This window comes from Pristiophorus japonicus, chromosome 12 (genome assembly GCF_044704955.1).
Source record: "Pristiophorus japonicus isolate sPriJap1 chromosome 12, sPriJap1.hap1, whole genome shotgun sequence".
In the NCBI taxonomy this organism is placed as follows: domain Eukaryota; kingdom Metazoa; phylum Chordata; class Chondrichthyes; family Pristiophoridae; genus Pristiophorus; species Pristiophorus japonicus.
The window spans coordinates 27,491,811-27,517,862 of NC_091988.1; the positions used below are offsets into that span (position 1 = coordinate 27,491,811).

Genomic DNA, 26,052 nt, shown 5'->3' on the forward strand with positions numbered 1-26,052 from the left:
ACCTTTGCGTAGGAGCACGTGTAGCGGCTCTAACAGTGTGCTCAATTTGGGAAGAAAGTTCCCAAAATAGTTCAGGAGCCCCAGGAACGAACGCAGCTCCGTCGTGTTACGGTCTCTGGGTGCTCTCTGGATTGCTTCCGTTTTGGACGCAGTAGGTCTGATCCCGTCTGCTGCTACCCTCATCCCCAGGAATTCTACCTCTGGAGCTAAGAAGACGCACTTCGCCTTTTTCAGTCGCAGCCCTACCCAGTCCAGTCTGTGTAGCAGCTCCTCCAGGTTGTGGAGGTGTTTTTCAGTATCGCGACCCATGATGAGGATGTCGTCTTGAAAAACCACCGTCCTTGGAATCGACTTGAGGAGACTTTCCATGTTTCGTTGAAAGATCGCGGCGGCCGAGCGAATCCCAAATGGACATCTGTTGTACTCAAGCAACCCCTTGTGTGTCGTGATGGTGGTCAGCTTCTTCGACTCACTCGCCAGCTCCTGGGTCATGTAAGCTGAGGTCAGGTCCAATTTTGAAAAAAGTTTGCCACCGGATAACTTCGCAAAGAGTTCCTCCGCTGTCAGTAGCGGGTACTGGTCTTGGAGTGACACCTGATTGATGGTGGCCTTGTAATCACCACATATCCTGACCGATTTATCTTTGAGCCTTGAGCACCGGCACAATCGGGCTCGCCTGGCGAGATGATGCCTTCCCTCAGCAGGCGGTCCAATTCGCCTTCTATCTTTTCTCGAATCATGTTCGGCACCGCTCTGGCCTTGTGGTGTACTGGCCTGGCGTCCGGGTTTATGTGAATCACTACCTTGGTGCCCATGAAAGTTCCAATGCCGGGTTGAAATAGTGAGTCAAATTTGTCCAGGACCTGCGAGCATGATATTCGCTCCACAGAAGAAATTGCATTGACATCGCCCCATTTCCAGTTCATGACAGCAAGCCAACACCTCCCCAGCAGTGCGGGACCGTCCCCTGGGACAATCCAGAGTGGCAACCTGTTCTCCAAATCTTTGTGGGTCACAACTACCGTGGCGCTGCCTAGCACCGGAATGATTTCCTATGTATATGTCCGTAGCTGTGCGTCAATCGGCAATAATTTTGGCCTCCTGGTCTTGGACACCCACAACTTGTCGAACTGTTTGATACTCATCAGGGACTGGCTGGCCTCCATGTCTAGCTCCATTGATACTGGGATGCCATTGAGGAGCACTTTCATCATTATCGGTGGTTTCCTGGTGTATGAACTGTATATGTGCTCCACATGAACTCGCTGAACTTCAGCTTCCAGTGATTTCCCCCAGTGTCCATTTAGCCTCATAGGGCTTACATCGGGCCCGTCCTCCTCGTACATCAACCTAGCTGCAGGCTTCCTGCACATACGCGCCAAGTGACCGCTGACATTGTAATTTCTGCAGGTATATTGCTGATACCTGCAAGCTCTGGCTATGTGTTTGCCTCCATGCCTCCACACCTCCAACATGAGCCATTGTTGGAAACAAAAGGTCCATTACCAGTCGATTGTCTCTGACTGTCTCTGTAACTGTTCTTAAGCGCACCATTAATAGGTGTTGATGGCCCCATTACTGGCCGCATTGCCCCTTGCGATGGCATGAATCACCGTTCAGCTAGCCATTGTCTCTGTTGAATTCCCTCTTTGGGTTCGACTACATGCTCGGGCATGTCCGATTGCCCCTGTCTGCCTGGAGAACTGTGTGCCACATTAACAATGTTGACTCCCTGTCCATTTGCTGCATTTAAGCCAAGATTTTTGTCAAACATCATTCTGGTCTCTTCCTCCCCTGAGATAAATGGCTGGGCCATCAAAGCCGCCATTTCCAGGGTCAAGTCTTTGGTCTCAATCAGGTTCTTGAAAACCCCAGCGTGCCCGATGCCCTCAATAAAAAAGTCTCGCAGCATCTCCGCTCTGCATGCATCTGGGAACTTACATCGGCTCGCCAGTCGCTGGAGGTCTGCCACAAAGTCTGGAACGCTTTGCCCTTCGCACCGTCGGTGCGTGTAAAACCGGTGTCTCATATGTGCATGCTGCTCGCCGGTTTGAAGTGTTCCCCGATCAACTTACTGAGCTCTTCAAAAGTCTTGTCCGCCGGCTTCTCTGGCGCTAGAAGGTCTTTCATCAGGGAGTACGTCCTGGATCCACAAACTGTCAGGAGATGAGCCCTGCGTTTGTCGGCCGAATCCTGTCCCAGCCATTCCTTAGTGACGAAACTTTGCTGTAGTCTCTCAATAAAATTGTCCCAATCATCACCAACACAGTACCTCTCGTCTGTGCTACTCGTGGCCATGCTCGCGTGGTTTAAATCCCAGTTTCTCGTCGCCAATGATATGTCCTTACTATACAGTACAAATGCACACGAGGCCCATACTGGAGAGAAGGCCACTCTGTGATCAGTAACCTTTATTTGCCAGCACTGAAGTGATGAAGGTGGGTGGAGCTTCCCCTTTTATACCTGAAAGTTCAGGTTAGGAGTGTCTCCCACAAGTTCACCACCTAGTGGTCAGTGTTCTCATGGTGTACAACTTAGATCAGTTTATACATGGATTATAATGACAATTGAATACATGATACCCTCCATTTTGTGTTTATCTATCTGTGGATGGGTTTCACACAATTCGTGACACCCGGCAGTTAAACAGAGGCAGGAACTGTTGCATCCAGGATTTAAGTGGCTTTATACCTACCTCCTAGATCCAGGGTCCCTACCTAACCGACCCCCCCTGCCCCCCCCCCCCCCCCGCGAACGGTGGCCCCCCCACATGGCCTCCCACCAACGATGAAGATGAGATCGGCCACAATCCTCCAGTTGCCGGCCCCGATCCTCTCTTTCCCTCCCCCCGCCCCCCACCCAGCCGCTGATCCGTGGCCGACCTCCACTCCCCCCAATCCCCGACCCCTGCCGATGCTTTACTTCCATCTATCATGACTAGACACTTTCTGCCCTGCAGTAGCCATGTAATCTCCTGGCGTGCCAATCAATATGGTAATGAGCTTCACCTCATGAATTCCAGCGGAGTCAGTAGTACACTTTGCCAGCAGGCAGAAGTTCTATTTAACTGGCATTACTGTAGCGTATATGGATGGCTCTGTGGATTTTCAGCCCCCAAATATTCATCTTATTGCCAAATACAGGTTTATTTTAAAATATGTGATTTGTCATCTAAATAGCAATGGATGTGGGTTGCACTGCATCAATGATACAGCAGCATAATTTTACCTGGTGGATAAATGATCAGATATTATCAAACAATAACAGTATTTTTTTACACTAGTACCTCAAAACATTAACATGCTTTTTGAAATAATAATATTTTAATGTTCAGTCAGTTTCTCAATCCTATCATCTTGACTGTGGACAAATTGCAGTGCAGAATGAATACAGCAATCTCAGACTCAATCTGCCACTATGAGTCACCATAGTGGCAGAATTTCAGAAATCATGGGACTTTGGAATGGGTTATTCCCCAGCTGGTGTGTCTGAAAAGCTTTCCAACATGACAATAATGCTTCTTAAAATCAGCCCAGGGCTGATTGAAAGAGGTCACAAAAAACAAAACACTGCAGATTCTGGAAATCAGATTGGAACGTGCGTTGAGAAGAGAGCAGTGCCAAGGTATGTTGGAATCACATTGAACTATATCGGGGCAGAATGCAGGTTTCTCCCCATTGATAATCCACCTCATTTGCTACTGATCTGAGGGCTAGCAAGCGGGTTGGCCATTTAAATGATATTGAGGCCTGAAGCCTCTACTTTAACCTGCTTTGCAGGTTTTACTGCAGGCGGTCAGGGATTCCGGGGCTCGGGATTCTCAGTGGCTGCAACAAGGCGGCCTCAGTGCTTCCTCCCGGCCCCCCAAGCTCCCTCACCAGCAGCCCACACCCCCGGGTACAGGGATCCCCTGGGCCTGCATCACCCCACACCTCCCTCGGGGATCACGACTGAGCCCCGGGGTCAGTGATCGGACCCCGCTGCTGGGGTTGGGGATCGGACCCCCCCACCATCTTGGACACTTGCGTCAACCTGTGGCCTCCTGCTCCGCGATCCCTACATGACTAGAAGCCAGCCTGTAAATCAGGCTGACTTCCGGGTTGGGAGCCCGCCCTTCACGTCACACGCACGTTGTGGAGGCATGCCAGGAAACCCGAACTTCCGGATTTCCTGCCGTCTCCCGGGTCCCCCCGCACTGTGTGGGTGGGACGCAGGAAAATCCAGTCTTAGTGGAGACCAAGTGCGACCCAAAATTAAACTGAATGAGCTGCAAGGGCTGTTCTCGTGCAGCTGGCTACAGAACAGTATTGTTGGCAACTTGTCTTGATGTATGGCACAAGAAGAGCCAGAAAAGTGAAGAAAATACTTCAAAAATAATAAACTATCTCAAAACAAGACAAACAAATCCCAACCAGGGCATTTAAAAAAATCTTTGCACTTTTCCAATTTACTTATTGATTTTGTAATTTTTTTTGAGGTACTGGGGAAAGTTTTATCCACTGTGCTGGACTTCTGATCTGTTATATTGGTTACAACTTGGAGTTTTGGCTAAACTGCTTTATGTATCAGCCAACCATGGTGCCATTACCTGAATGACTGGATAACACACCATGTTTATGCTGCATGAAATTTAATGTTTGGTATGGGAAAACAATTTATGAATGTATCTGCATTTTCACATCTTGGCCGAGAAATTGAATTGTGCCCAAATTGGGCCGCGATTGTCGTGCAGCATACGCTGCACCCACCTAATGAGACCGGCAGCAGGACGACAGCATATTGGTCTGGCAGTCTCATTTGCTTATTACCAGAGAGCCAGTCATGGCTCCAGAGACAGCTCCCCAGTCTCAATGTCAGGAAATCTTTAGGAGACTCGGGTGTGGTTGGCAATCAGAAGGAGAGTGAATTTCATATTTGCTCCTCCCAGCACCTCAATAAGGTATGTAACAACATTTTAAATTTAGTTCTCCGGTGGCAGCCTCTAGCCGTCCCTTTAAGCACTGTTAGTTTGGTTACCAAACGCCTAAAGAATCTGTACACCACATGCTGCGGTCTGTCACAGTAGAATTTTGCAAAGAGGGTCCCAAACAAATGTTAGGTTCTTTGCATATGAAACAGGGGGCCTAACGTCTGTTTCAGGTGCGCACCCAGGATGTATATGGAAGAATTCTAACCAATATGGCCTGCGGCGAACTTCCGGCACGGAATATGCGTGCGCATGCCACCCGCAATATTGGAACCTTAGGCACCTGATTTCTCCCTGTAAAAGGGATGTAGCATGATCCAATTTCTAGGCCTCTATCGTATCTCCCAACTTTAACAACTGTGCATTAAATACTTGGGTACAACAAATTGCTTCCTCCAGAGCTGATAGCACTAATGATGAGAATAGGTGTTAATGCTGTGATTATGCAAATGTCTGTAACTAATGGTAAGTTATTTTGGGGGCCATAAATCACCTCGTGAATAATTCTCCCATTTATGGCATCGCAGTAGGCTTAAAATATTGCCAGTGTATTAAAGTGAGCACTGACTGAAGAAAGCTATTTAATTGGGAGAGACCAATCACTGTTAATTTACTTCAGATCCACTTGTCAGGTACTTGAGGTATCTATAAATTGCATTGCAACAGGGGAAAAGCAAAGCTATAAATACAAAATAAATGTTATGAATATTTGATTAATTAGGAAAATGTTGAAACTTTCCAAAGGTCTCTGTTAGGGGAACGTGCAAATGAAATGAGACTAAAATTGTGTTTTAAGGGCTTTATTAACTCTCATGTATTGCAAGTTAATCTCCACAAATATTTTTGAACTCACACTTCTGTGAACAAGTTCTCATACCTCATTCAAAAAAAATGATCTTTTCACTAAAAAAGCAAAATTAAATAACTTATTGGGGTGGAGCATTTGACCACAAATGTTATTGCTTGTTTTTTTTGTATGTGTATTCAGGTATTTTCTGTTCTGTACCAAATGCAGTCACTCTTTGCTGGGGAATGGTTGGGCAGTTGCCTTCTGGTATATTACCCAAGTGGCCATTACAGCGAAGCCTAATCTGTCCCCATCCAACACAGGTGCACTGTTAGCAGGGGTCACTGGGTAGTGATCAGAGGCAGGAACCCTGGCTGATTTTCCCCTCCCTAGTCCAGGATTTTGAGATCAACAGTAGCACTTCAGCTGTTGCTCTCCAGATACGATCGGCTAACTTAATGCAGACGGGAGATCAAACTGGGGCCTTTCTGGTCTGAATAAATTTTCTCAGCGAGTGGAGAGCATTGAGTGTCGTTGCTGAATCATCAATATGCACCCCTTTGTTTATAAACAAAGTGAAATGTTTGGAATGACACAACCGGATTGATGTTCCAAGGACATTTGACGTGATATATTTATTTACATAGTTCCTTATATAATGAGTGCCTGATTTCATATCAATCTCAACAATCCGTCCTATTAGCCAGCTTCTGCAGTCGTTTCCAACATCTTTGTCAGAGTGTGCTGCAGATACACCATCACACTGCCAAAGACCCACTCCTGGAAAGCCCTTCCTCTGACACCAGGTAACTGCCAGGATTTTGCCCCTGCGGATTTTCTGGGCGAGTGATCAGGAGGAAGGAAGATTGGATGGCCTGCCTTGCCCACTCCTGCAGGCGCACACCTGCTAATGAATGGGTCAAGCAACATCAGTATGGAAGACGTAACTTGTAACGTGCATAGAAAAACAAGCAGAGTATAGTGTCACACAAGGCATGTTACTGCCACAGCACGACCACATTACTTTTCAGGCTATTTTAAACAAACACTGCTCTTGATTTCTACTCAATAGCAGTAGAAATTACTGATAATTCTGAGACCACTTGCTAAAATTAAAAATGAAACTGTTCTCTTCTTTAATAGATGGTTTGAGGAGAACAGAGGCATAGCCACAGATGGTTTAGGACAGGTGACCAAAAACTTGGTCAAAGAGGTAGGTTTTAAGGAGCGTCTTAAAGGAGGAGAGAGAGGCAGAGAGGTTTCAGGTGGGAATTGCAGTACTTTGGGCTGAGGTAGCTGAATGCACGGCTGCCACTGGTGGAAAATCAGGCATGCTTAAGAGGCCAGAATTGGAGGAACGCAGTGATCTCGGAGGGTTGTTCAGCTGGAGGATGTTACAGAGGTCGGGAGAGGTGAAGCCATAGAAAGAAGCTTGCCAGCATCAGAAAATCTGCCATGGTAAGACTATCGGGCATTTCCCTTCCCCAAGGAGATGGGTAAAACACGAATGTCACAAAGTTTCTCTCAGTCTGTTAAACCTTGACTGTGGTTGCATGCAAAACACTCCAGTGCGCCAGTGCAGCCTTCGGCCGCCTGAGGAAATAAGTGTTTGAAGACCAGGTCCTCAAATCTGCCACCAAGCTCATGGTCTACAGGGCTGCAGTAATACCCGCCCTCCTGTATGGCTCAGAGACATGGACCATGTACAGTAGACACCTCAAGTTGCTGGAGAAATACCACCAACGATGACTCTGCAAGATCCTACAAATCCCCTGGGAGGACAGACGCACCAACGTTAGCGTCCTCGTCCAGACCAACATCCCCAGCATTGAAGCACTGACCACACTTGATTAGCTCCGCTGGGCAGGCCACATTGTTCACATGCCAGACACGAGACTCCCAAAGCAAGCGCTCTACTCGGAACTCCTTCACGGCAAACGAGCCAAAGGTGGGCAGCGGAAACGTTACAAGGACACCCTCAAAGCCTTCCTGATAAAGTGCAACATCCCCTCTGACACCTGGGAGTCCCTGGCCAAAGACCGCCCTAAGTGGAGGGTGCTGAGCACCTCGAGTCTCATCGTCGAGAGCATGCAGAAATCAAGCACAGGCAGCGGAAAGAGCGTGCTGCAAACCTATCCCACCCATCCTTTCCTTCAATGACTATCTGTCCTACCTGTGACAGGGACTATGGTTCTCGTATTGGACTGTTCAGCCATCTAAGGACTTATTTTTAGAGTGGTAGCAAGTCTTCCTCGATTCCGAGGGACTGCTTATGATGATGACTCGTGTACAGTTTCTCTGTAGCTTAACATGCATTCCTATACTGCAACGGAACAAATTTTCTAACTACAACTTAAAACAGGTACTTTTGTTGCCTTAATATCTGTTAAGGTGAGCCCCCAAAGCAAGCTTTCAACAAAACTTCACTGTGCATGATGTGTATTCATTTACTCACAGACAAGCTGATGGGCAGGTTTGGTATTTGGGTGTCACTATATCTGCTCTTCAAACTTCTAGGGGGCAAGATTACCCCTTTTTATAGCCCCGTTAATGCTTCCAGGGGGTGTTAATGGGGCACAATGGATTTATCGTCCGGGCAAGGGGGTTGATAGCGCCTCTCGGGAAATTGCCCTGGAGGTTTGAGGGGCGCTGTCCCAGGAGCACTGTCCTGGCCTGACGCACGCTCGGCAATTACATCATCACCATGCGCGGTGACTCCTTACCGACCCATGCCAACTCCTTAGAGTCCCACGGGGGAAATCGCCCTGTGGGCCGCGAGGCTGATACAGGCCAGTGCCATGCCAGCTTCGCAGCGGCCTTTAGTGTCCCTACGCCATTTTATTTTGTCGGCTGCCTCTTGCGCGGCCCGACAATGGCAGCCCTCACATTTACCGAGTCACCATCATGCAACCCGGCACGCTGTTTCGGGTGGCAGGCTGCTGGCCCGGTCGATTGCATCTCTGGTGGCCCAGTGGCTGGCCACTAAAGGATCTGCAGAGTGCGCCGCGGCCATCCCCTTTAAATGAACGGGAGAGGCATTGTAGCGCCTCAGCGTTATGCGGATACTCCGCGTAGCGCTGGACTCTTGAGCGCGCCGCTGGACTCAGCGCCGCTCTCCTGCCCCTCCAAGGAAGCGGAATGCTGGAGACACTCCGCTTCCTTTGAGGGGCGCTCGCGCCCAATCCCGCGTCGGGGGCGGGACTTCCAGGCCAGTCCTGGCCCCGGAAGATTACCACCCCAAAACGGGCGCTGGGGTATTTTACCCCCATAGTGTCTCAACACTAATTTACTTACAGCACAAAATTTCATACACAGAAGGGAGTAAACCTGCTCAAGAGGATGATCCCACAGATTTAAGCCCTTAGATGCTTTTGAGGAGGCCATTTTGCAAATCTTGAGGATGGCGAGCATGGAGGGACTGGAGAGGGTGAAGTTTGAGGCCTTCCCTATTTTATTCTTTCTCCTCTTGCACTCATTCAATCCAGCACAGTTCCGTGAAGTACAACATAGAAGTGGTTTACAGTCAGCGTTATCCCATCTGCTGTTCTGTTTCTGTAGCCATCCCCTGAGAAACAGCTGCAGGTCTCTGTGATGCACAAACAGCCAGCACCTCTCAGCACACTGCATCACTCAAGCACCAGCACAGGTACATCCATCCTGGGGGAATTTAGATAATAAGAAAATGTTGCACCAGGTGAATCCCAGAACACAAGTCAGGAGGAGCATTTGTGTTATTAATGGGGAAGCTGTTGATTGAAGGACCAACCCATGTCCTTCCTTGGCTGTTGGGTGCTGAAATTTAGATCTCACAAGTCCTACAGTTAAACAAAGGCTGCTATTGGATAAGTAATGCCTTTTGCAGCCATGTTAGCAAAGCACCTCGCAAGGACATATGGCAGTTGTGGCAAGCCCAGTCATGTATGACCGCTTTTCTGGATTTCAGCCTATCCTGGAACACGTGGAAACTCCAGCAGCATCTGATAGGATGTGAATAAGAAGGACCTATTTCCCTTAGCAGGGAGGCCAATGACAAGGGGGCAGCATTGATTTAAAGTGATTGGTAGTAGGCTTAGAGGGGAGTTATGGAGAACTTTTATCACCCAGAGGGTGGTGGGGTTCTTGAGCTCACTGCCTGAAAGGGTAGAAGAGGCATTAACCCTCATCGCATTTAAAAAGTACTTGAATATGCACTTGAACCTACAGGGCTACGGACCAAGAGCTGGAAAGTGGGAAGAGGCTGGATAGCTCTTTTGACCGGCGCAGACACAGTGGGCCAAATGTCCTCCTTCTGTGCGTAAATTGCTATGATTTTAATATTCTACCTGCAGTGGAGCCCCCAGTAAGATAGGTCAATCGCACAGAGGGGGTATCTCGGATAAATGCTCTCACTGCTGCTGTAGAGTAATTAGGCTTCATCCCCCAGCAGATTTTCTTATCTAGAACATGTGGGAAGGGACAAGATGGATCCAGCCTTCACACCAGGTTTTATAAATCTCATTGCTGTCCAGAGGTCTGTTCCCACACAGATTATTGGACACTATAAGGGAGTGTACTTTCACTTTAAAATGAGATGTTAAATGGAGACTTTGCCTGCCTCTCAGGTGGATGTAGACGATCCCATGGCACCATTTGAAGAAGAATAGTGTATTCTCGCTACACTTCAAAAATACTTCCTTAGTTCTTTGGGACTTCTTGAGGCTGTGATAAAACATATAAATGCAAGTTTTTTCTTTCATTATTGCATTATGCTCCCAATCTGACCAGCCATCTGAAGTGTTGTTTCAAGATACTGATAATATCCTAAATATCATCATCATCATAGGCAGTCTCTCATATCGAGGATGACTTGCTTCCACGGCAAAAAGGGATGAGTTTACAGGTGTTTCAATGAAGGACCTAATATTCCAGGTCCCGCACTACATATTGAAGGGTGGAAGTTGCCTGTGCGTGGATTTTTTCAAAGTGAGGTGACCGTTGAACACCAGCCACCACACGGGCTTGACAGAGCTAGGTCTTGGTCCAGTGGCAAGGATTAACCAAGACGACTGGAGACCAGCTCTGCTGTATGAACCTTGTGCACACACATATTGCAGTGTGGGCTGGCCCCTGCTGCCCCTGGGCCCTTGCCTCTTCTGGGCCCCGACCTCGCACCTCTCCTGGGCCCCGATCACGTCGCTCCACGATCATTTGCTGCTCCTGCACCAAAACCTCAAAGGAGCAGCGTATCCTAAATAATTATCCGGGTGGCTGCAAGTGCCTCGCTGTTTCTTCATTTAGCTGGGATTTGTGGCTGTCAGAATGGTGTCATGAACAGAGGAGCCTTAGGGGGAAAAATTGCCCCGCTCTTGGTTTGGGAAGCTTAATTCGAATTAAGTGATTTGTTTTCGCCTGGCAGTAGGCGGATGTAAGAACCCCGGAATTGGGCACTTTAACTTCAAAGCGTCCCTCCCCTTCTCTGAAAGGGGAGGGCTGCTGCGAACTCTGCAGCCACTTCCAAGGTGCCCACTGGGCCACCAGGGAGGGTTTCGACTTGGCCAGCACCCAAGAGGGAGTATCAGGCAGTCTACTGGCAGCCCAGCCGAACCAGTGTCTGCCATTGTCGTGCTGTCTAAAAAGTCACCTGACAAAAGGCCCTCCCCTTTAAGGGCAGACGGGTGCCCCAGCCACCTCAAAGCTGTCATTGGCATCACCCCGCACCAACCTCGCTCCTGCGGGGCAATTTCCCCCGCGGGGCATAAAGGGGTCAGCGCGGGGCAATAAGGGGTTGGCGCACACGGCGATGACATCATTGACGTGTGCGCCGCCGCTCAGGGCGAAAAGTAAGGAGCGCAGCGCAAACCCGTTTTCGCCACCGTCATCCCGGGGGCAATTCTGGCCGGGTCGCTTCTGCCGCCTGCCCCCGCGTGAAAAGTCCTTATCTCGCCCCGTTCTCGCCTCCCAGAGGCGCTAGCGGGCCTTTCGGAAAGTTTCGGCCCCTTAGTCTCCGAGGAATCTTGCTTCCAGTCTGCTACCTTGTTCAGCCATGAACTCATTGAATGGCGGTGCAGGCTCGAAGGGCCGAATGGCCTACTCCTGCACCTATTTTCTAATGTTTCTAATAGCCCAAGCACTGAGGATAATCTTAAAAATCAAACAATCATTGCTGCTGTCAGGGAAGCAAGCATTGACCTGAATGATCCTGTGTTTCTGATCACTGACCACCTGCACACTGATAAAATGGAACCCCTTCTGATCGTGAGGTCCATGGCATTGTATGTAGGGGTTATGGTGTCTACATGGGCTTCAGTAATGTCCTGGACTTTGGAGAATTTCGCAATGTGGAAAAATTGCAGAGCTCTCTGATTCTGGTGCCAGATTTCTCGGGGGGGAAAAGTGACAAAGCTGTTTTTGCTGGTGAGCAATGTTTCGGTGATATTTGATGCACCTGTGCACTATAGATTAACTGATAATGTTGATGTCCCCTGTGGGAGCTTGGAATGACCCTGAGGCATAAATGCTTATGGCTATCATGACCTTCACTGCCACTGTGGTGGAGCTTGTCTGCAAGTTGGATGACACACCTCTGTCACGGCTTCCAGGTGAAGTTATACCCTCAAAGACCATTGTCCTACACATTTCCATGTAGCTGTTCCTGGATGTGTACATACGACTGGGTGAGTAATAGTCGATGCAAGCAAATCTGCCTTTCATCCTTCGTTTCTTCCTCCAAGAAAAAAACTCAAATAAAGAAGAAAGAATATGTACAGGAATTCCTTTTCTGATTTTTGATTGTGCAGCAAATATATCCAGCAATCAGAAATTTGAAAAAAGCGATAGTGAATAATGCACCCATCAAGAACCCTACAGTTCAAGCTTTAACTAACGTCATTAAAACCTAGAATACTCCAGGCCTTCATCATCCATTTTATATTGGATTACCTGAGTGCACAGCACATTCCCCACAAGAAGATCATACCGCATCATTTAAACATAGTTCCCATCATTAAAATAAGCTCATGCACAGAATACGGAATTTTCAGTATTGTGCGTTTAGTAGGGGAAACTGGAAATTTGGACATCCCCCAATTTTTCAGTCTTCATTTGCCAATTTAGCATTGGCACAGAAAAGCTTGTCAGGTAGAAAATCTATCCTTAAATTCCCTTGTGTCATTTAATGTGTAAATCATTAAAAAAAAATTATCGAGCAGTTATCTCCTGCATCCTGGTCTTTTTCACTATTGTCCTGATTTTTGGAGCCTTTTGTTGTTTGAATATGGTGGAAGATGCTATTCCTTGTGTACATGAACCTTCCACTTAAATGCTGTGCTAAAATATAGATATTGGCTGAGTGTTGTGTGCTTAAGAAGACATTATTTGCATGCAAGGTGGTTTGTCAAATCTTTTTATTACAATGTTATTTTAGTGATTTGATGATACATTTATGTCACTGAATTGTATGCTTCTAAATGAATGAAAAAGTTAATCAGAAACTTTGGGGGTAATTTCAAACCTTTATTGCATGGCGAAAAATGGGTGATTGCGAACTAATAGACCATTTGACTACAATGGAAAATAAAATCGGACAAGGTCTAAAACAGGCTGCTGATTCGCTATTATACAATTTTCACCTTCCATATCCTGAAATTGGTGCCCAATCTAGCACAAAACTTTTGCCCCAATCTCTCCCTATTGCAGCACTCTGACGTTGAGTCTGGCCTGTTGAGATAAGCAACAATGAAATAGCTGTTACTTGAAACCACACTGGTTGGTGTGAGGTGACACTACTAGTGCAGCTGTTCAATGGATTAAATGGAAAAATAAATGTGACCATTTTGTTTTTGTTTTCTGTCTACTCTGTATAATGCACTTCACCAGCAAATTGAATCAGTTTATTATTACTATGAGACAAAATAACACAAAAGAACACCTCTGTTTATTAGATGCAGTTATTGAGCATTGCAGAAGTGCCATTTATTTTTTTGAATTACTTTGCATCATTTGTATTGCATTTTCCCCCATTGACAAAATCAGCTATTCCTAGTTATACAAGGGATTGTTCATTAGATAGCTGCTGCTTAAACAACAAAGCCCTTGTTACTTCGAAGTCAATGTTGATGATTCTTTTTCCGCTTGCAAGGAATCAGCCAGGCTTGTCAGTTTTGTCATCTGGGATACAAAACAGATAACCTAAGTCCTTCTGGAAGAACAATTCAGGCAACTGTTGGTAATTTCTACAGACTTCAGAAAGATTTTGAATAAACCTATTTTTCTGCCTTCTATTTCCACCACCTTTCAACTGTCATTCTCTTATGAGTGGTGTTGAAAATATTTAAAGGTGAAAATTCAGTCTCCAAAAGCAAATTTGCCTTCTATTAACACCAAAGCTCAGAAAAGTTTACCTGCAACCTTCTGTGTTTACTCTATGAAATGCTTTCAATGGGTTATATCTCTCAAATGGTGATTTGTGTTCTCTCTTCCTTCCAGCACCTGCATATTCACATTCTTCCAAGAAAGAAAGGAGACTTTCCAAGAAATGATGATGTCTATGTGGAGGTAACTTTAAAAAATAAATCTTGATGTGGAAACATTGAAAAGCTGTTCAGTTAAAACAGAGGCATGTGGTTTTGATTTTGAGGATTGCAGTAACTACTTTTCAGCATAGCTCTGGGTTATTGAAGCAGCACACAGTTTATTTCCCCCGTGTGACAGAGGATGACCATCCAATGCACAAGATTACTAATTCAGATCGCATCGTAATCCAGGATTCTATTATGGGAAAACAAAGTCTGCCAAATAAAATATTTGTTGCCTACCTTTTACATATGTATTGAATTCAGTCCATTCCCGATAAATACCTACTTGTTGCAGACAGAATTCCAAGCTTCTTGTGTAATTTGAATGAATTGTACCACTTTCACTAAATAGAATTGTTGATCCAAATATAACAGTTAAATGTAAACTTCCTTTTTGGACATGCAATGTTTTCCAATTGTCTTTACGTTTAATATTCAACACAGTCATTCTACTGTCAAATGTTATCGATCAGGTGGCTCTTCAGTAGTCATGTCACTTTTGTGTTGAACATGTTCTTGTGAAATGTTATTCTGTGCAGTAGCATCACCTCATCTATATTACAGAGCTGCTACTGAAGTTGGGACTGTCAGTGACAGCAGTCTGTAATATCAAAAGGACATTGGATTGAATGAGTCCAATATTTTCAAAGTGGCTGATTTTATGAGGTTGTTTGAAATTTTTGTTCAGGCATCATTTTCATTTAAATGCAAACAATTTCTTGCAGATGGATTGAGATAGATCTTGAATTTATGCGATTGTGTAAAATGGTTGATTTTTATTTCCAAACAAGTCAGTGGAACTAAAAATCATGAGAAATGTAAAATGGGCGGCTGATCTATACCCGTTTTGCACAATTGCACAAAGTAAAGATCTACCCCATTGTGTTTTCACCATTATTTGATGGTGCTTCGCAATCAGATTAGTATTAAAACAACATTAGCTTCTCTGAACAGTTTTTGGATTATTTCGAACAGTCTTGTAGCACTGAGGAATGGCTTGAAAATTGATGGACAGAGTATTCCTTATTGTCCTTTGAATTTTCATTGGTTAATTTATACTGGGATAAAACATATATAATAATAACATTCCTATGAACTTGCGATTTGGTTTCAGTCATCTGATCACTTTTAAGATTTGAGACTCAATGGGTTACCAGATAAAACTTTGGTGTCCCATCATGCTATGGTACAAAGATGTAGGACGCAGGGTCACACATCTATGATTCCCTCGCAAGCCAGTTCTTTGTTGTCCAGGTCCTTCAATGGTTCTTTCAGGTACTTTTAGGCTGTTTCAGTTTGGTCTGGATACAGCCTTTAGTTCCACTCTAGTCTTACTGCTCCAAAACCAAGATCAGAGACAACCAGCTTCCTTTGCTCTTTTAATGGACTTTAAGCAGCTTCCCTATGAATGTAAGAGTTTGAAACCTGTTCCTATGAAAACTCATGAGGTGGGATGGTTGTCTGAGGTCTCCCAATCTCTCTGTATTAGTTTCTGCTTTGGGTAATCATGCATGAGATGTGTGCATTCTGACCCATGGTAACCTTCCCTGCATTGTCTTTAAATCTGTGAGGTAAATGTGCATTGTGGGATCTCCCATTGGATATGCAATGTTTCCAAGTTTTGGACTTGCCTGGGCAAATGCAGACCCAGTTCAACTGCCCTGAGGCATGGTAGGAGACACAATGGTAGGGTTGCAGAAGTGAAGCCAGTGTTGCAACTAAGTACATGCTCTTCGCATTAACAGACTTCCGCTATGAATGAGAAGAGCAAACATGGTCTGTAAATGGGAATTTCTGGCGGTATGGAACTTGTGTATGTGTGAGAGTGCACTTTTCCCCCTACCAGATATGGCAGCAGTTCTGAATGATGATAAGGACATTTTATAACATAGTAATGTATTATATATCATTCATATCCCAGTAATCAGTAGCTGAGAAAACCTGTTAAGAATAATCTTCTTCTTTCGTATGGTAGTAGCTAAGCAAATCAAATTTCAATATCCAAGTTGGTAATCCAGGCCAAAGCTTACGGTGCAACAGTGTGGATATCTTGTAGGCTGCCTGCAAATTTGCTCTGAGGGCAGTGCTCAATAATGTGCTCCACGGTCTGATTAGGAACTCCACATTTGCATGATGGGGCTGCTTTAATCTTCCACCTATGGAGAAGGTGGCAGCATCTACCATGACCAGTTCTGAGGCGGTTGATGGTTGTCCACTGCTTGCGAGGAAAGTTTGATCCTTCAGGTTGTACTGTGGGTTCCTCTATAAGGAATCCATTCCGTATGTCGCAGTTCTTCCAAGTATTTCGCCATCGTCATCAAGGCTGAGAGGAGATCGCTGAACGGCTTCGGCAACGGTCCAGAAAGGCCTTCTAGATTTGAGACAGGTCATTGGTAGGTTGTTCAAATTGACCACAGTGTTGATAAAAGCGTACCAGTGATAATTCTCATAGTAGAATTCAGCTAGACATCAACAGATTTGACATGCGGACTTGATAGCCATGCCGGACAGCAGTACTCCAGGGCGTGCTGCCATCCGGAGGGTTTGAGCGTCTGCTCCCCATGTGGATCCAGCGAGTTTCTGGATCAAGTTGACCCTACTCTTTAATTTCTTCTCAAGGTTCTAGAGATGCTGTCTATATGATAGAGTGCGATCAAGCGTGACTCCTAGGGCCCAACATTGGCCATGACTTGCATCAATTTTTTTGGAGTAAGTTGTTTTTTCTGGCGTAAGTTAGAAAATGCCATTTCTGCCCCCCCTCAAATTTGCTCCAGAGTAAGTCAGTTAGGTATGATTTTTTTAGGTCAGTTTTATTTTCAAAAGGGGGCGTCCCCAGGCACTTACGCCAGTTTTGGCCATTTATGCCACTTTGGCCAGCAAAAACGTACTCCAAATCCACTTAGGTCAGCGTATGTGGCCAGCTCTGAAAAACCGTGTGGACAGTCTCCGAGATGGATGGATGGATGTTGACTAGGAGGGAGCGGTGGGTCAGGCCACTGAACGATTGGTGGTTTGTAGACATTGGAGATTGTTAGTTCTCCTACACGTATTGCTGTAGTGAAAACTCCGGCAATACCAGTATGCTCAAGTTCAGTGCAGCCTTCAATGCCTTGTCTAACGTAGCATGCCAAGCCATATTTGGGATGGTTATTGAATGCGATTAGGTCAAAACCTGTGATCCGTCCTCTTGTGTCAAACTGGTGGATGTGTTCAATGTGTGTTTCTTGAAGCACCAGAACATTGACGCTGTGTTCCTTGAATAACTTTTCGAGGTATTCACATTTTGAATGAGAGATGCCTTCGATGTTGAGTTGACATATTCGGATAGCTGGGCCTACATGTAGTTTTCTTTGGAGAGGACCGTTTGATTTGCTTGGTTTGCTACTGTCACTGGGAGGTCGATTTAATGACAAGTTAGGTGTCCTTTGAGACGACATTCGTTGTGATCTAAGAGCTAAGATTACGTAACAGGGTGGGCCATGAGAAGGCTGTCCCCATCCACCCCTATTAATAATATAGGAGAATCATGAACATGTTCACAACCTTTTTACCTTCTTCTAACTGCCACTAACATATTCAGTGTTCCACATGAGACTTTTTGAAGAATGTTATTTTAAAAATAATAAATAATTGAAGTATATAATATATATTGTAATGCCTGGCACTGAGTCTGAGGGCATAACTCAGTGTGGGGGTTCTGCTGAATTGTAAAACACTTGAGCTGTGCTCTTGTGGTTTTTATTATCATTGCAAGTACCTGATTGAATTACTGCATTGCCAGCCCTCTGCTATCAAGATGTAGTCAGCAAATAATGCAAGGCCCTGTGTTAATCCTGCGAGTTTTAACAAAAGAAACTTGACTTTAAAATTTACAGCAAATGTCTTGGGTGGGTGAACAGAACATTGATTGCACAGTGTCATTTCTATCAGTTTGTAGGAAAGTACTTATGTTCTGCAAGTTTTTTTGAAATTACTGCCATGATTTATAAAGACACATAGGCAGCCATGTGGCATCATGCAAACTATGTTTTATGACAGTGCTGGGAACAGGAAGAATTGAAACTTGGCTGAAAAACAAGTGCTGTTTGAAAAATGTGCTGTCAATGGGATAATAATGATTGTGACTCTGAGTTATAGGCCTGTAAGACAGCAGCGGTAACCAGGTTCAATGGCTGACTTTTTAAAGTCGCTGCCGGTGGTGCTAAATCTGGCAGTAAATCTGCCAAGCTTTTACTTTGGTACAAAGGCATATTCTTCCCCGCTGATGAATTATAATAATGCCAACAAAATCTGCACCAAGGTTCAGTCAGGTGGTGTCACATTCAATTCAAAAAAATTAACCAATTGAACACTTCATCAGGGAGTTATCCATGTGTGGTAAATGGCATCAAAGAATAAGGGCCCAAATTTGGCCAGTACAGATTTCTGGAGCACTCACCAGAGGTGTGCCACCTTTGTAGAACTCCAAGGGTGTCAAAAACCTTCAGGCCAAGTTCGGCCGCTCCCCAGCCTCTCCTCCATGGTGGCGTAGCGTGGCAACTGAATTCGGGGGCGGAGCATGTGCGCACACTCATGCGTGCATGCGCAGTAGCTCCTAACCGCCAGAATCTGCGTGTGTGAGATGCAGGCTGTGTGGGAGGGGCTGGCGCTCGCCGCCCCTATCCTGGGCCGAGTGGCCTGCCGCACAGGCCGACTGCTGCCTTCCTGCGCTGAGGGCTACAAGAAACAGGTTGGTGGGGGGAAGAGTTTTGACCGGGGAGGGAGGGGAAGAGTTTTGGGGGGGAGGGGTGAGTTTTGATCGGGGGGGGGGGAAGAGTTTTGGGGGGCGGGGGAAGAATTTTGATCGGGGGGGAGGGGAAGAGTTTGGCGGGGAGGAAGAGTTTTGATCGGGGGGGAGGGGAAGAGTTGAGTTTTGGGGGAGGGAAGAGTTGACGGGGGGGAAGAGTTTTGATCGGGGGGGAGGGGAAGAGTTTTTTTTGGGGGGGGAAGAGTTTAGAGGGGAGGAAGAGTTTTGATCAGGGGGGGGAGGAGAAGAGTTTTGGGGGGGAAGAGTTTGGGGGGGAGGAAGAGTTTTGATCTGGTGAGGGCGGGGTGGGGCGAGGCAGCCCTGCACTGTGCTAGAGTGCTTGGGGGCTGATCATTGCGAATCGCGGCTGCCGTCGGCGACAGGGACATCAATTTCATGCAGAGCCTGCAGCATTGACCCTTCCCTTTAAGGGAGGGAAGGTTCCCTTGTACTGCTACCACCCCTCTTGCTGGCTTTAGTGCTCCAAGGGAAGTGGGAGCAGAAAGACACAAAGCCACAGCAACCCAGATATGACAAATAGTGGACGGAGGAAAACCCAAACAACCAAAAAGATGAAACAAGAGTAGAAGGTATCCTCAACCCAACTGGAGACTGTACTGGACCACGGGAGAATGGCTGCACTGCTGTTCGCTGCAAGGCTCCCGCACCTAGCCCTGGCCGAAGGGCATTGCCGGTGCGTGCTCCAGTCAGGAAGGTAAGACTCTTTACTAATTATTACTTGATTTATTTTACTACTTCTATTATTCATTAAATGTTATGGTTTATATGGTTCTTTATTGGTTAAAGTGATGTGTTTAATGCTTTAGTGCTTTAGTTGAATGCTTCCCACCGCCTGTCTCTGGCTACCTGTGCTGAACTGTTAACTCACCGCGGGGTTTTTCGGAACGTACAAAAGTGGACACTTACTCTGGCCTAAGTTAGTTTGGAGTAAGTTTTAACTGTCTAAAGTTGCATAAATGGGCAAAACAGGGGTAAGTGGTTGGTAACGCCCCTTTTGAAAAAAAAACTGAATAAAAAAATAACCTAACTAGCTCAATTACACTGGAGCAACTTAAATGTGGAGAATTGAGATTTTTAAGTTACTCCAAAAAAATCTAGTTGCTCCAAAAAAAACGGAGTAACTCATGGGGAAATCTGGGCCCTAAGTATCTACCCATTCAACAGGAGAGCTTGTGGTTCAAGATGTGCTCAACCACAATGGGCTATTTCGGATCGAGCAAAGAGCCTCAACCTCAGGAAATTGCCTGACCTTCTGAGAGAATACCACAAAGGAAATTAAGGTTGCCTCCACGGTAAGGTGGAATGGGATTGGGTGGCTGGCAGGCAATATCTCAGCTCATCGTCATCATAGGTAGTCCTCAGATGACTAATAAATCCGATGCGGGAACTACAGACTCTGTCGCAGGTTGGACACACGGTGGTTGAAAGGCTGTTGGTTGAAGTGTCGGTTTGTTGAGGTGCTTGGGTTGTCATGCGCTCCTTCAGCCGTTTGCGCTTGGTCTCCGCTTGCTCCCGGCGAAGAGACTTGAGGTGTTCGGCGCCTTCCCGGATTATTCTCTTCCACTTTGAGCGATCTTGCGCCAGAGATTCCCAGGTGTCTGTGGGGCTCGTTTGCCGTGTCGGAGCTCGGAGTAGAGAGCTTGTTTGAGAGTCTCGTATCGGGCATATGGACGATGTGGCCTGTCCATCGGAGCTGATCGAGCGTTGTCAATGCCTCGATGCTGAGGATGTTGGCCTGGGCAAGAACACTGATGTTGGTGCGCCTATCCTGCCAATGGATTTGCAGGATCTTCCGGAGGCAGCGTTGGTAGTACTTCTCCAGTGCTTTGATGTGCCTGCTGTATATAGTCCATGTCTGAGAAGCATATATGAGAGCAGGTATCACTACTGCTCTGTAGATCATGAGCTTTGTGCTAGTTTTAAGGTTCTGGTTTTCAAACACTCTCTTCCTCAGATGACCAAAGGCTGTGCTGGCACACCAAAGGCAGTGTTGGACCTCGTCATTGATATCTGCCCTTGTTTACAGTAGGCTCCCGAGGTATGGAAAATGGTCCACGTTGTCCAAGGCCTCATCATGGATTTTGATAATCGGGGGGCAGTGCTGTATGGTGGAGGCAGGTTGATAGAGCACCTTTGTTTTATGGATGTTTAGTGTAAGGCCCATGCTCTCGTACACTACGGAGAACGTGTTGACGATGGTTTGGAGTAGTGAGCGCAGACGCAAACGTCATCTACATATTGTAATTCGAAGACAGAGGATGATATGACCTTGGATCTGGTCTGAAGGCGATGGAGGTTGAATAGTTTCCCGTTTGTTCGATCGATTATCTCCACTCCAGCGGGAAGCTTACTGACGGTGAGATGTAGCATTGCAGTAAGGAAGATCGAGAAGAGCGTTGGTGCAATGACACAGCCTTGCTTCACCCTGGTTCATACATGAATTGTGTCTGTTGATCCGTTGGTCAGAATCACAGCTTGCATATCATCATGAAGCAAGCGGAGGATGGTGACAAATTTTTGAGGACAGCCGAATTTGAAGAGTACACTCCATAATGCATCATGGTTGACAATGTCAAAGGCCTTTGTCAGGTCAAAGAACGCCATGTACAGAGGTTGGTGTTGTTCCCTGCACTTCTCTTGAATTTGTCGCGCAATGAAGATCATGTCCATTGTGCCCCTTAGTGGGTGGAATCTGCTTGCGACTCTGGGAGGAGCTCTTCTACCACAGGGAGAAGGCGGTTAAGGAGGATTCTTGCGATAATTTTCCTGTAGTAGACAGCAGGGAAATTCCTCTGTAGTTACCGCAATTGGACTTGTCGCCTTTCTTGAAGATGGTCACGATTACGGTGTCTCTGAGATCCCCTGGCATGCTCTCCTCCTTCCAATTAAGAGAAATGACCTCATGGATTTGCGGCAATATTGTTTTTCCGCTATGTTTTAGTGTTCCATCTGCTCCTGAGGTCTTGTTGTTCTTCAGTTGTCTAATGGCCTTTTCAACCTCAAGTTTAGGGCTGTATTGAGATGGTGGTGCATAGCATGCTGTGGGATGGAATCAAGTACACTCATGTCGAAGACAGAGTCTCGGTTAAGGAGATCTTCAAAGTGCTCCTTCCAGCTAGCTCTGACTGCCTCTTTGTCCTTGATGAGAACTTCTCCATTCTTCGACCGCAGTGGGATAGGACCTTGGGTGCTTGGGCCGTAGGTGGTCGCTACTGCACTGAAGAATCCACGCACATCGTGGTTGTCGGCTAGTTGCTGAATTTCCTGCGCTTTCTTCATCCACCATCTGTTCTTTAGGCTGCGAGTTTTTTGTTGGACCGCGGCCTTCAGACATCTATAGATCTGCTTTCTTGCACTCGAATTGTCTTGCTGTTTTCAATTCAAGAATGCCTTGCACTTGCAGCTTATTAACTCCTGGATCTCCTGGTCATTCTTGTCAAACCAGTCTTGGTGTTTCCTGATCGAGTGACCGAGCGTCTCCTCACAGGTCTTAATTATGGAGGCCTTGAGGGCAAACAAGGCGCCGTGAGCACCCTGTGTCTCTGGATCACTTTGAGTGAATCACTCGTGCCATGACAGGAGCTGACGACTGCTGGACAGATAACCGCCTAAACTGCTCGGTGATGTCCATCAATGTTGCCCAAAAACAGCAGAAGTAACAATGCCGCAGGAAATTCAGTGCTGAAGCACTCAGAGACCATGCTAAGAATGCGCTATTCAGCCAGTGCCTCACTACCAACATCTCAGCTATAGGAGGATAAAAGGCACATAGAGGGGTAAATTGGGTGAATACCTTGAGCAACTGCTTCCCCCAACCCTGACAGGAACCACGAGGATCGACCAGTTCTTATCCTTTGCTGCTGTGGAGGAATTTGGAATGTGATTGTAGCTCGCTGTAGAATTAATCCAAGAAGTAAAACTCTGTTCAGTGTTAAGTGCAAAATGAAGTATCTGACACTAATAGAAAAATATTATTTATGTTGCTACTTATTGAATTGAATCACCTACACTCATTTCAGTTGCATTGTAGCTATAGTTCAGAAGCCGGAAGCTGATGATCATTTGATGAACCAAATGATCGTAAAACCTTTCCCATGAATATAAATAAGAGAACATGTAACGTCCATGCGTACAATCTGCCCAGTGGAATATAGATACACTATTGTTGCCCCCCCCCCCCCCCCCACTCCAATAATTACAGCCTCTTAGTCATGTCATTCTGAAGGAAAGTTAACTGCACAGGGTTTTAGGTATGCTTTTCTTTTAGAGATGGGGGGGGGGCGGGGAGGGGCAGGGTAGAATTGAAGAGAAATATGAGAGTCTTTCCCTCTTCTATCCTTTCACTTCTGATGCTTCCTAAAATATGTTTACAACCTTGATCTGCAATTATTATCCAGGTGCACAGTTGGTCCTAAATGGTGCAAAGTGGCTTGCAATATGTAACGCATATGCAGACTGACTTGACAGTCTGCATATGCGTGAAATACTGGACATGCGTGAAATACTGCATCATGACATCAGCAACAAGTGACATCAGGATGTCCAAAATATACCAAGACACACTACAGGAGTGTTTGCAGCTGACATCATGACATGGAGTTGTGACGGCTCTCAAAATTACTCGCCATCACCAGAGCAGTGTGTTTATTGGAGCCAGTTAGGCCATTGGCAGTCCAGAAGACCTAGCATAAACAGGCCTTCCTGCTTTTATAAAACCTAGTAGGTTCAGCTTGATCTGTGCAAAAACTGCCGTTGGGCACCAGTGGATCAATATAAAAGTCACTTATGTAAGCCAGCGGTATAATAGCCATTGCCGTTCTTACTCACTTGCGAAGTTACTTTTATTCTCTATAGGGTGCTTTGGTGGCGTTAAGACCAGGTAAATGTTGAACATAATAAAGCCGGGTAGTCATTATAGAAAATATTGGGCAAAGATTTGAATGTGCAGTTATGAGCCCATCTTGCCACCTGATTAAGCTCTAATTTTGAAGGTATTAAGGTCTAATTTTGAAGGTATTAAGCCACAGCAAGTGATATTGCCAATGGGACAGGCAACTGGTGAAAATAAATCTGTTCAATGTTAATTTGAACATTGGCAATAATTCCAGCAGAATATGTGATGATCTGCACTGCGACACCACTCTTACCATTCAACTAGCAGTACATGGTCGAAATCTAGTCCAATACAATGTCAGGACAAATCCTTGGCCAACTGAAAGTTCAAGAATTTAGATTTTTTTCAAAATAAAAAAAAAGAACTTCTGTAAAACATCTATCTGGAATTACAATGCAGCAGATGTAGTTAGGTTAAAGAAAGAAAGACTTGCTTTTGTATAGCTTTTTTCATGGCCACTGGACAACTCAAAGCACTTTACAGCCAATGAAGTACTTTTGAAGTATCGTCACTGTTGTAATGTGAGAAATGTGGCAGCCAATTTGCGCACAAGCAAGCTCCCACAAACAGCAATGTGATAATGACCAGATAATCTGTTTTTTTTTGTTATGTTGATTGAGGGATAAATATTGGCCAGGACACCGGGGATAACTCCCTTGCTCTTCTTCAAAATAGTGCCTTGGGATCTTTTATGTCCACTTGAGACAGCAGATGTGGCCTCGATTTAATGTCCCATCCGAAAAACGGCACCTCTGACAGTGCAGCACTGCACTGGAGTGTGAACCTAGATTTTTTGTGTTCACATTCCTGGAACCCACAACCTTCTGACTCAGAGTCGAGAGTGCTACCCCACTGAGCCACAGCTGACAAAGGTTCTCCATTTATGAGTGAACTGAGCATACAGCTGGTCTACCCAGCTAATTATATTCATAATCTTGATTCTCTAATTGTCTGGCATTAGATAGCAGGAGTTTCACCCTGACTGATATATCAAGACAGCTGTTGAACACCAGTAGTCCCGTTATGTTCCTTTACCCAGATTAGTATTGTCTTTTATCTTTTGTAGCAGTGTGAGCAGGGAGTGTTAGATTACACTGTCTGTCTGCCCCACCATGTGTATGTGCTAAGATATATGCATGTGTTTCGATTTATGGTGCCTCCTGTACTGAAACTCAGTCAGATATTTTCAAAAGAAAATTATTGTACAGGAGATATTTAGAGTTTTTTTCAAAAGTGCTGCTGAATGCATAAGTATTGAGTTGCAGCTGACATGAAGCATACTGATGCAGTGCTTTTTCTTGGTGGTAATCTTACCAAGGTTGGAACCTTTGGAATTGGGTTGGCACTGAAGTACAACATTGTGGGCTAAACGCTGTGGCATTCGCAGTGGAGAGCACTTTTTTGTGGAATGACATTGAAATAACTTCTATGTAGCATCACACTCTTTCACCCACCAGGTATGGAGAAAATAATGTAACTAAGAAATGATTTCCATTCAAGCAAGGTGCCAAGCGGCAGCATGTTAATTCTCCATGTAAAGTCAGGAAGAAACCCCAAGTCATAGACTGGCAATAGGTAAGTATGGGAGCAGATCACTTACCTCCCCTCTTAGCCAGCGAACGATGCATGGAAAAAAGAAGTAGTGCAGTACTTCTAACCCATACTCTATTAAATCAACACTTTCAACTGTATGGAGTTCTTCGAACAAGATGTTTGAAGGTTAACTGAAAGAAGATATTATTGGGCAAGGATTCATTGCTGTGTGACTTGTAAGAAGGCTTTACCAGATAAGAACATTTTTCCATGTTCAGCCTTGTTAAATAGTTTGTTAATGAATAAATCGTCCTATCGATCATGTGCACACAGGGACTATAACATATAAAGCTAATTACAAAACCGTTTTGTTAATGGTTATTTTAATCATTAAGATTGCCCTTCTTGGCAGCTCAGACCATTAGACTGGAGAGTCAGAAACCAAGTTATCAAGGTAAAATGGTACTGAAGCTAAGAATTAGGCTCAGGAGTACAATTTAATCTGTCAGTTTA

The 26,052-nt window shown here is 45.6% G+C and overlaps 1 protein-coding gene across 11 annotated transcripts in view; it reads left to right on the plus strand.

Annotated features, from left to right (window-relative positions):
• The window catches only part of LOC139276702 (bis(5'-adenosyl)-triphosphatase-like), a 1,572,769-nt gene that overhangs the window by 1,189,572 nt on the left and 357,145 nt on the right, over positions 1–26,052 (plus strand). For all 11 annotated transcript variants that reach the window (XM_070894677.1, XM_070894670.1, XM_070894668.1 and 8 more), the window contains one exon: positions 14,217–14,285. In XM_070894677.1, the coding sequence (XP_070750778.1) occupies positions 14,217–14,285 (69 nt within the window). The remainder of the gene's footprint in view (positions 1–14,216; positions 14,286–26,052) is intronic.